At 38.7% G+C, this 11,663-nt stretch overlaps 1 protein-coding gene across 1 annotated transcript in view; it reads right to left on the bottom strand.

The window, feature by feature from the left end:
* Positions 1-1,505: 1,505 nt before the first annotated feature.
* The window catches only part of LOC119512301 (cytochrome c oxidase subunit 7A-related protein, mitochondrial), a 60,215-nt gene continuing 50,057 nt past the window's right edge, over positions 1,506-11,663 (bottom strand). The window contains exons 2-3 of the mRNA XM_037806890.1: positions 3,547-3,678; positions 1,506-2,301 (exon numbers count right to left, since the gene is read on the bottom strand). Of these exons, the coding sequence (XP_037662818.1) occupies positions 2,161-2,301; positions 3,547-3,678 (273 nt within the window). The 3' untranslated portion in view covers positions 1,506-2,160. The remainder of the gene's footprint in view (positions 2,302-3,546; positions 3,679-11,663) is intronic.

The following is an 11,663-nucleotide window of genomic DNA, read 5'->3' as shown; positions in this document are numbered from 1 at the left end:
CTAAGCCAACTTGAAAGGTGAAATCACTGCCCTCCCCCCTACGTGGGAACAGACACCCAGGGGAGTGAATCTCCCTGGCAATGTGGAATATGACTCCCGGGGAGGAATGCAGACCTGGCATCGTGGGACGGAGAACATCTTCTTGACCAAAAGGGGGATGTGAAAGGAAATGAAATAAGCTTCAGTGGCAGAGAGATTCCAAAAGGAGCCGAGAGGTCACTCTGGTGGGCACTCTTATGCACACTTTAGACAACCCTTTTTAGGTTCTAAAGAATTGGGGTAGCTGGTGGTGGATACCTGAAACTATCAAACTACAACCCTGAACCCATGAATCTCGAAGACAATTGTATAAAAATGTAGCTTATGAGGGGTGACAATGGGATTGGGAAAGCCATAAGGACCACACTCCACTTTGTCTAGTTTATGGATGGATGAGTAGAAAAATAGGGGAAGGAAACAAACAAACAAACAGACAAAGGTACCCAGTGTTCTTTTTTACTTCAATTGCTCTTTTTCACTTTAATTATTATTCTTGTTATTTTTGTGTGTGTGTTAATGAAGGTGTCAGGGATTGATTTAGGTGATGAATGTACAACTATATAATGGTACTATGAACAATCGAATGTATGATTTGTTTTGTATGACTGCATGGTATGTGAATATATCTCAATAAAATGAAGATTAAAAAAAAAATCTGAGTGTGGTAACCATATTATGATTATGTAGGAGAATGTCCTTATTCTTATAAGATACTTGCTAAATAAAGTATTTATGACTGAATTATCATAATTCCCTAACTTAATATTCAATGATTCAGCAAAAAAACAAATATATGTGTATGTGCCTACCTACTTGTATGTTTATGTGTGTATGAGACCAAGAGAAAGCAAAGGTGGCAATATGTTGATAACTGGCGATCTACGTGAAGGATATACTGGTACACACTGTGCCATTCTTGCAATCTTTCTGTAGTCTGAAATTTGCAAAAATAAAGACTTGGGGGATACACCAGAGAAGAACAAAGTTGAGACATGTACAGACAATGGCTTTCTAGCCCATGAAAATGCTATTTGGTATTTTCAAACCCTTATTTTATGCTCATTGAGAGGTTATTGTTCTTTGCTATGGCAAGATCCAGACTACCACCTTATATACATAATAAAATTCCACCTTTTTTCACCATTAACACAGGGAGAAGTGAAGACCACCACAGAGAGAAGTGAAGCCCACCAATTGTGACAGCACAGGAAATCAGTGTCTAAATGAACTGTGTGTTACAGGTATATCACTAACGGACAAGCAGGTTTCTTATAAGGACCCTTATGGTAATCATCGATATACCATCAGACTCCTATTACTTGACTCTGAGGAACAGTTTTGTAAAGATTATCTGGTGCCTAAGGAAAAGAAAAGAAAACACCATCGTTTATAAACCTAAGACACCACCAGTGTGCTGAAAAGTATTCTAAAAGGTCATTTAATTTAAAAGAACTTTACACTTGAAATTTTTCATTCATGCATTTATTCCACAGTCAAAATAAATTATAATTTAAAGCCATAACATTTTTAGTTAAAGGAGAATTTATGGCACAGCTGCATTAATAAAACAGGCATTGGTCTAAAGTACAACGCTAAACAGGTGTTCTCTGTTCCCATGGTGGAATAAATACATAACAATTATACGGGAAAATTCACTAAAGATCTGAGATGAGGCAAATAACCCTTTGAAACAAACTGCCAAATGAATAGAAGCAGGCTGCAGAGAATTTCTATTAACATTTTACTGCTACATGGAAAAATCCCCAAGGTGACTACCCCTCATTTCATGTACCTGGCCTTCGCTTCTGTCTTCCTTTCTCAGTCACATCCAAATCCAGAAAGGGTTCTATACCCCATGGTCAAAAAGGCAACCACAAATCCCTGAGGTCCTCTGCCCAGACTGAAGTAAATGAGCCTGTGTTCACCTGGAACCTCCAGGGAAATCAGAAGCCCAAACGTGGAGAGCAGCATCATTTGTTTAAACAATAGTTATAACTGTCAAAGGAGCTCTGACAGGCCATACGCATTTCATAAACAAACCAAAACATTTACCAGAAACAAAGAAAAATGAAAATTTACAGGGGATATGCCAAGAAGCAAACCAAACTTCTGCAGCCTAACTCATTTGTTTTTCGGCTGTGAAGCCATGTAGAGGGCGATCAGGCAGTAGATGGTCCCTCCCAATGTCAGCACCATGGTGGTCCGGTAAAGCATTTGGTCAGGCAGGCCTCGTTTCAGATGGATGGGCACACCATCAGATTTCTTAAAGGCAAAAATTAACAAGGGCAGGGTTGATAAGAGCAAGTGCTATTTCCATGGAAAACATTTTTACAATTCAGACTAATAAAGAACAAATATCTCTACTTAGTAACTAATCTATCAAAACACACTGCAGTGTAAAAAGCCCTAATCCATCAGAATGCTAATTGAAATGCCAGTGTATTTTCTTATAAATGCAGCTAAAGCTTGTCAGTCCAATGCCATTCCAAAATGTAGGCTCAGGAAACATGGATACAACAAATTCCAAAATTCTAAGGAATTTACCATATATTGCTTAAATAAGAAAGGAGCACTTATGAATTTTTTAAAGGTAAAGGTAATCATCAGCTAAACAAAGGACTGCAGGCATAAGAAATGCTCTACATTTAGTTCTACACTTAGTTTGACTTCCAATCATAAATGGATGATATATGAGCATACCAGGTCAATTAATAGGTTCAAGTCCATTTTGTATTCAACTGTCTTTTTTCCATTAAGCCCTTAAACCCATGTTTAACATGAGACTCCAGAAGATGTTCAATCCATACTTTGCACAGTTTCCAAAATCCCTTTCCACTGCATCTCACGATCCCAAATGCCCTCTTAAGTCTTACTTAGAAAAAAAGGGATTAAATTGGTCAAAACAAAAGTGCTCTATCCCCAAGCCAGACTTCAATCTGGATCTTTTTCTGAACAATAGCAGTAACAGGCACTGCCTCCCTCATGGCACCTGAAATATAGTCAGGGCACTAGTCACAGAATGAATTGTTTACAGATTAATTTTAATAATATTCAAAATTCCAATTCTAACTGCTCTCTGTTGATCCCAAGAGGATCTCCTCCACATACAGCAACAGCTCAGTGAATTTTAATATCAAGCAAGCACAAACGATTAGAAGAAAACTTTTTGCCAAAAGTCACTGCATGTATCACAAAGTCAAATATATAAGGTCAGTGTCACACATGGTGTTGCTTCCTCCATCCAATGGATGATCCAGATAGGTCTATGCAATTTGAAAACCTGGAAACCTTCAAATACTGATGAGGAAATTAACTACACTCCTCTCTTTTATCACTTTCTACTTAAAGTTATACTAGTTTATAGGGCAAACTGAAATCAAAAGATTCTAATTAAGGAAAAAGAGGGAAGGAGAGTGATGAGCTAGATTAACACTTGGTTTCATAAGGGGTTTTTTAAAAGCCCATTTTATTTCACAGGCTTCTCTGCTTCAGAGCAACTTCCCTCACCTGGAAAAACTTCTGCAGCTCTGGAACTTTGTTTTTCCCAGCATAATCATATGCAGTAGAATCAGAGGTCAGTTTAGTTGGTGTAGCAAATATGATAGGCGGTGCTTCTGTGGCAACCACAGGCTTTAATCCCTGTAGGAAGAAAGGAAAACGTCAAGTTGAAAGTCTGTCTGGGCATCTGAACAAACCTTTCAAGGAGAAGGCTGTCTGGAATAGTGGAGGCAGCTGTTCACCCCAGAGAGGGAAGGAAAATCTCTCCAACTCTGTATTAGAAGACCTTTAGCTGGTCCTCAAACTTTGAACAGAACACTCTGGTCCACTTTTCCAGAGCAAATCCTGTCAAGAACTTCCTGCCATTAAGATAGAGGGGAGAGAAAGCAAACATCATCATCAAAGGTCCAATCTGAACTTCCAGAAATATCCATTGTATCTATCTTCTTATCAAACCAGTAAAACATTTATAATCAGTTTAAACTTTTGATTTGAGATTCGGACATAACAATAAGGAAACTTTTTTTTTTTTGGAGCCATAAATCAAAAATAAAACCGTAGTTGCAGGATCTATATTTTCTAAACAGTGTAACTTCTACAGTCAGTGTGTTCAAATACCACAATTACATGGAACTTTGAATAGGAAGTCAGATATGGTTGGTTAGTATAGGTTAGAGTAAAATAGTGACAGATTCCGAAGTAATTTGGTTGGAGAATAAAAATATATATGCAGGGCCCCCCTAAGGACATGGTGCGAAATGCAGAAGTGTAGGACTTCCTCACCTGGACAGCTGCTGATGTTCTCACAAACATTGAGGGCTGGTTGTTTGATTTGCTGAACCTTGTATCATGGGACTCGCCCTTATGAAGCTCTTTACTGCAAAGGAAAGGCTAAATCTGCTTATAATTGTGCCTAAGAGTCTCCCCTTGAGTACCTCTTTGTTGCTCAGATGTGGTCCTCTCTCTCTAGATAGGCCACCCTGGCAAGTGAACTCACTGCCCTCCCCCCTATGTGAGACCTGACTCCCAGCGGTGTAAATCTCCCTGGCAACGCAGGATGTGACTGCCAGGGATGAATCTGGACCCGGCATCGTGGGATTGAAAACATCCTCTTGACCAAAAGGGGGATACAAAACAAAATGAAATTTCAGTGGCTGAGAGATTTCAAATGGGGTCAAGAGGTCACTCTGGTAGACATTCTTATGCACTATACAGATAACACTTTTTAGGTTTTAATGTATTGGAATAGCTAGAAGGTAAATGCCTGAAAACTATCAAACTCCAACCCAGTAGCCTGGACTCTTGAAGATGACTGTATAACAATGTAGATTACAAGAGTGACAGCGTGATTGTGAAAACCCTGTGGCTAGCACTCCCTTTATTTAGCCTAGGGATGAATGAGTAGAAAAACGGGGACAAAAACTAAATGAAAAATAGGGTGGGAAGCGGGGGATAATTTGGCTGTTCTTTTTTACTTTTATTTTTTATTCTTATTCTGATTCTTTCTGATGTGAGGAAAATGTTCAAAAATGGACTGGAGTGATGAATGCTTAAATATATGATGGTACTGTGAACAGCTGATTGTACACCATGGATGACTGTATGGTATGTGAATACATTTCAATAAAACTGAATTTAATTTAAAAGAAAATAAAACCATAGTAAAGTAACAGAACTTTCCAGCATTGATAAATTGATGTTAAAAATTCTATAGCAAAAATTAAAAAAGAAATTTGTTTTATCATCTGTGAAATGTGGATGACAGTTAACAGTACCTCTACTGAAAAGACTATCTGATGTAATTGATATGTGCCTAAAACAGAGTCTGGCACACAGTGGGTGGTGTTCAATAAATATAAACTGAATGAAATTTGGGGTTAACACTACATGGATAAAAAAGGGACAAAACACAGGCATAAAAATAACCCAAGGGGGAACTCTGGTTTTCTATCTCAAGGAGTAAACCTAAAGTGACAGACATACAGCTGTTTCTCCCAAAATACAAGAAGATTAAAACAAGTAGCTAAGAGCTACAAACAAACGAAATCATTCTTTCATATTAAATTCTAACTAGGAAAAAGAAAAAACTTCAAGGTCGGAGAGCAAAGTTAAAGCTCAGTCTCTTCATTTTAGAGATGAAGATGGAAACCCCTCACCCAAATTATTGCAGTCATCAGACCCCTGGTTCTTCAGTCTTTGCTGTTATGATATTAATCTGAGGAATTAACATTTCTACTGAGTACAGTAAAAATGTTGTATAATTGTAGTTACTATTCCCATTTTACAGAGGCCAAGAACAGGATCAGAAAGGATAAGTAACTTGCCTAAGATCATATGTACCTAAAAGATGGAGCCAAGTTTTGAAACTCAAGCCTCCCTAAAGCCCAGAGCCCTGTCTTTTAAGTACTCTACACTTCACACCCCAATCAACTATTGCTTAAAAACAACAATCCACTTAAAGAGAAAGTATGGCCAGCAAGCTATTGGCCTACATTTGGCATACAACACATTCAAAGACTCAAGAGGAGTTGGAGAACACAAAGAGACAGTAAGACTAAAAAGGATCTCTATTTGAATTGGAGAATTTTAGATACTCCCAATCATTTTGTGAGCACACTGTATTTTCTCCTTAGGATCATTTCCTCTTGAATGCAGAAATTTAAAAACCCTTCCCACCAAGCATATCCAAAAATGGCTTGAAATTAAATTCATGTTTTGACAGGACTAACGTGAAAGTATTTTTAGAAGGGATTACATCTAATTGCTTTGTGTTTGTTCACCCATCAAGTGATTTAAAACTGCAAAGTTTTTGAACACTATCATCTGAAGACAGGAATATCAACCACCTTAACACTTTTAAATATTTCCATATTTCCATTTTTAATATTGTAAAAGTCTAGAATATAGAATTTTAAAAGCTATCTACGATCCCTTCATCTTTCCCAATTATTATAAATTGCAATTCTCCTTCAAACTTTTTCAAATGTATATTTTAATGTATTTATAGTCACAGTGTAAAATTCTATACTCTACTTTGTTAAAGCATGTTTTTCAGGTTCTTACACAATCTTCATAAATGTCATTAAACTTACTCCTCACAACAACCCTGCAAATGAAGCATTATGGGGCCATGTTACAGATGATTAAAGCAAAGTTCAGATTATTATATCTAATATACCAGATGATTATACCTCATCAAGAAGGCAAAGTGAGATGCTTCAGGGCTCCATTCCCCTATGGAAGCTCTGAACAAGCAGCAAGAACTGGCAGAAACATCTTTCTAAAAGTTCCAGAAAACTGTTAAAGGATTACATTAACAGGGCAAGCCCCAAATTAAGAAAAAGGCCACTTAAAAGTGGTAGGATCTTGTGGTGATCTAGCTGGTGCCTCACATACCTTGCTGGCTTGGCAGGAGCCTGCTCATGAGGCCAGTACAGATCCCTGGTCCCAGGTTTTGGAAGAAGAGTAACCATCATGCACATACTGGAAGCAGGTCTGGCCCAATCTGGTGGTGGCCTGAGGGACTCACTGTCCCAGAACTTGCCCAGCATGTAGAAAGTACATCACCAAGGTCTCTCACAGAACGTGCTACCTGAGGCAAGGGACTGCTGGCTGTAGGACATACAGTGCAGTGCCTGGAACATCGAGGATACTGTTTCCTAGGGAAAAGGAGATATTCATATCCATGTAAACCAGGGAATTCCTAGGGTCATACACCCATGCCCAAGACAAGTGGCATGCTCAGAAAAGATCAGGGAGACCGCTACCCTTCGAACTGGAGATATTCTCCAAACTTATACTACGGATAAGCCCTGAAAGCAAGCCCTAAACAGCTCAATCTTGAAAGACTGGGAAAAGTGTTTTTGTTTTTGTTTTTGTTTTTTTGTTAGCGCCTCGAATTCAAGGAAAGATCTGTCATGACACTAGCTGGATGCCTCACAGTCTAAATCCCAGCAATAACACACTAAAATACCAAAGTGTCCAAGTTAAAAGAAATAATGGCAAAACATAGAAGAAATAGGAAGCAACAGCCCGGACAAAGAAGAAATAACATATTAGAAACCATAAAGGCGGGGGATCAGACCTGGGACATTCCAGACAAAGACTTTAAAAATATGGTACTAAATAAGCTCAAAGAGCTAAAGGAAAACAGGGACAAAGAACAAAAGGAAATCAGGAAAACAACAGATGAACAGAAAGAGAATATCAGCAGAGAGATGGAAATTATGAAAAGGAAGCAAACAGACCTGAAGTCCACAGTAACAGAAATTTAAAATTCTTTAAAGGGGTTCAACAGCAGATTGGTGCTAGTAGAATCAGTGAACTTGAAGATAAGACAATTGAACTCATCCAGTCTGAGGAGCAGAAAAAGGAAAGAATGAAGGAAAAGTGAACACAGCCTAAGGAACCTGTCGGATGCCATCAAGCCTACAAACATACACGATGTGAGAGCCCCAGGAGAAGAAAGAGAAAGAGGCAGGAAGAATATTCAAAGCAATAATGGCTGAAAATTTACTAAATTTAATGAAAGACATGAATATAGACATCCAAGATAATCAATGAATTCCAAGCCAGGATAAACCCAAAGAGACCCATAGCACACCATTTTTAAATCAAACTGTTAAATACTAAAGGTGAGGCGAGAATTCTGAAAGCTGCAAGAGAGAAGCAATGTGTCATGTACAAGGGAGCACCGATTTCTCATTGGCAGCCATGGAAGCACAAAGGCAGTGGGATGACATATTTAAAATGCTGAAAGTAAAAAACTGCCAACTAAGAACTATATTACTAAATATAAGGGTTTATAGTCACTGGTTCAATAAACCGAAGATTCTGGTTAACAAATGATTAATGATAACTAATAAGTACTAACTTTTATCCATTTGTTTGCTTTAAATCCTCCTTTCCATTTAGAAGATACTAGGCTTTATTAAAAGTCTTTGGCGCCAGCACTACCCTGATACCAAAAGCAGATGAAGACCTGACCACAAAACCACAGACCAATATTCCTCATGTATATAAATGCAAAAATTCTAAACAAAATATTAGTGAACTGAACCTAGCAATATATATAAAGAATTATATACAATGAACAAATGGACTTGTCACAAGAATGCAATGTTGATTTAACATCTGAAAATCAATTAATATAATACTCCATATTATCAGAATAAAAGACAAAAGTGGTATGATTCTTTGTCAACTGATTTTTGACAGAAATGCCCAGACTATTCAATGGGACAAGAACAGTCTCTTCAACAAATGGTGCTGGGAAAACTGGATATCCACATACAAAAGAATGAAGTTGGACGCTTACCTCACACTGTATACAAAAATTAACTGAAAATGATTCAGACACCTAAAGGTAAAAGCTAAAACTATAAAACTCTTAGGAGAAAAGATGAAGGCAAATCTGCATGACCTTGGATGTAGCAATGGACACATAAATATGACACCCAAAGCCCAGGCAGCAAAGAAAATATAGATAGATTGGGGCTCATCAAAATTTAACCCTTTTTTGCAAAGGACATTATCAAGAAAGTGAAAAGATAACCCAACAGAATGTGAGAAAATATTTGGAAGGTATATATATCTGATAAAGGCTTAATATCAGGAATATATAAAGAACTCCTACAACTCAACAACAAAAAGACAACCCAATTTAAATACAAAGACCTGAAAAGACATTTCTCCAAGGGAGATATACAAATGGCCAATAAGCACACGAAAAGATGCTCAACATCATTAGTCATTAGGGAAATGCAAATCAAAACCACAATGAGATACACTTCATACCTGCTAGGAGGTAAGCTATAATTTTTTTAAAAAAGGGAAAATAAGTATTGGCAAGAATGTGGGGAAATTGGAACCTTTGTGCATTGCTGATGGGAACGTAAATTGGTACAGTTCCTGTGGAAGAGTTTGGCAGTTACTCAAGAAGTTAAACATAGAATTACCAAATGATCCATCACTTCTACTGTTAGATGTGTACCCTAGAGATGAAAATAAAGATACACAAAATGAGTACATGAATGTTCATAGCAGCATTATTCATAATATCCAAAGAAGTGGAAATGACCAAAATGTCCATCAGCTCATGAACATGGCATCTCAGTGGAATATTACTTGGCCATAAAAAAGGAATTACGTGTGAAGTCATCAACACAGCGATTTATGACATCTCCAGGAAAAAGTTTTCCCTTGGAAACAACTAATAAAAGGACAAATCCCACTTGCTTAGAACTAGGGAGGAAGATAGACTGGAGAAGGACTCCACAAACACTGAATTGAAGATGAAGAAAAACCAATTACAAAAAAGGTAGGGGATCTATGACCCAGACCCACCAGTTCAGAACTGTCCCCCTCACAGGGTCCCACACAGCTTAAGAGTCACAAAGAGAAAGCACAGCCCGGGGACCTCCTGCCACAGATGCAAACCACAGAGCCACTCAGAGTAGTAAGGTAGAACTCCACACATATCCAGGCACAGGAATCCAAATCCACAAAGACCCAGGGGGAACACAAGCAGTTGACACACATACCTACAAAAAGGACCCCAGGAAATAAAACAGACTGCAGGACTGTCAGCAAGAGTTAACACACACTGAGCCCAGTTTCTAATTGCTGGAGCACCTAAAAGAAAAAAAAAAAAGAACAGACCTTTTTTGATAGACCCAATCTGGCTGCCTGGGTGGGAGAGTGGGGGAGGAGGGAAAATACTGTTAACAGGGAAGTAACCAGAGGCAGAAAAGACTCACCAAAAAAGGGGGAGAACTGAACCACTGTAAGGCAAAACTGGTCTCAGACCTGGAAAGTGTAATAAAAGGGGGGCAGTGAGTGAAGGAGAGAAGTTAAACAAATCATAGGAGCTGGGGAGAAAATTCAGTCCCAAAACAAACAGATCAGAATTCCTGGAGAAGTAACAGAGGAAAGGAAGCCTTCTCCTGAAGGGGAAACAACTACACATAAAAAGGCAGTCTTAAAAGTTGTACAGCATATCCAGGGCAAGAACCAGGTACAGAAGACCTGAGAAACTCTGAAGAGTTAAACACGGGCTAACTCTAAAGGTCCAGTATAAGTTGGACCAAGTGTCAAAGAGAAGCCTTAACACATAACCAATTGTTCTAGTTTGCTAATGCTGCCAGAATGCAAAACACCAGAAATGGATTGGCTTTTATAAAAGGGGATTTATTTAGTTACACAGTTACAATCTTAAGGCCATAAAGTGACAAGGTAACACATCAACAACTGGGTACCTTCACTGGACAGCCAATGGCATCCAGAAAACCTGTTAGCTGGGAAGGCACATGGCTGGCGTCTGCTCCAGGGTTCTGCTTCCAAAATGGCTTTCTCCCTGGATGTTCCTCTCTAGGCTTCAGCTCCTCAAAAATGTCACTCTTTGTTGCTCTTGGGGCGTCTGTCCTCTCTTAGCTTCTCCAGAGCTTTCAAAGGCCATCTCCAAAATGTCTCTGTAAGTTGAAGCTCCTCTCTCAGTTCCAGTGCACTCTTCAAAGTGTCCTCTTGGCTGTAGTAAACTTGCTCCTTCTGTCTGAGCTTATATAGTGCTCCAGTAATTTAATTTAGACCCACCCTGAATGGGTGGGGCAACACCTCCATGGAAATCATCCAACCAAAGATCTTGTCCACAGCTGACTGAATCACATCTCCATGGAAACACCCAAAGGATACCAAAATCTAATCAACACTAATATGTCTGCCCACACAAGACTGCATCAAAGATAATGGCATTCTGGGGGACATAATACATTGAACTGGCACACCAATCTACTATAAAACCCCAGGCAAGAGGGAGAAACTGAACTTCAGAATTAGCAAATCAAAATAACCAGATGCCTAGATATCAGCAACAAATTACAAGTCATACCAAGAAACAGGAAGCTATGACTCAGTCATGGGAACAAATTAAAACTTTAGAGAAGACAGACTTTGGAACAACTAATCAAAGAAGTTCAAATAAATCTCCTAAATCAACTCAAGGAGATGAAGAAAAATATGGATAAAAATAAACGGAGAGGCGGGGCAAGATGGCAGACTGGTGAGCTGTATGTTTTAGTTACTCCTCCAGGAAAGTAGGTAGAAAGCCAGGAACTGCGTGGACTGGACAC

The sequence above is a fragment of the Choloepus didactylus genome, chromosome 17 (genome assembly GCF_015220235.1).
Source record: "Choloepus didactylus isolate mChoDid1 chromosome 17, mChoDid1.pri, whole genome shotgun sequence".
NCBI lineage: Eukaryota > Metazoa > Chordata > Mammalia > Pilosa > Megalonychidae > Choloepus > Choloepus didactylus.
This window is presented reverse-complemented; position numbering and strand designations above follow the sequence as displayed.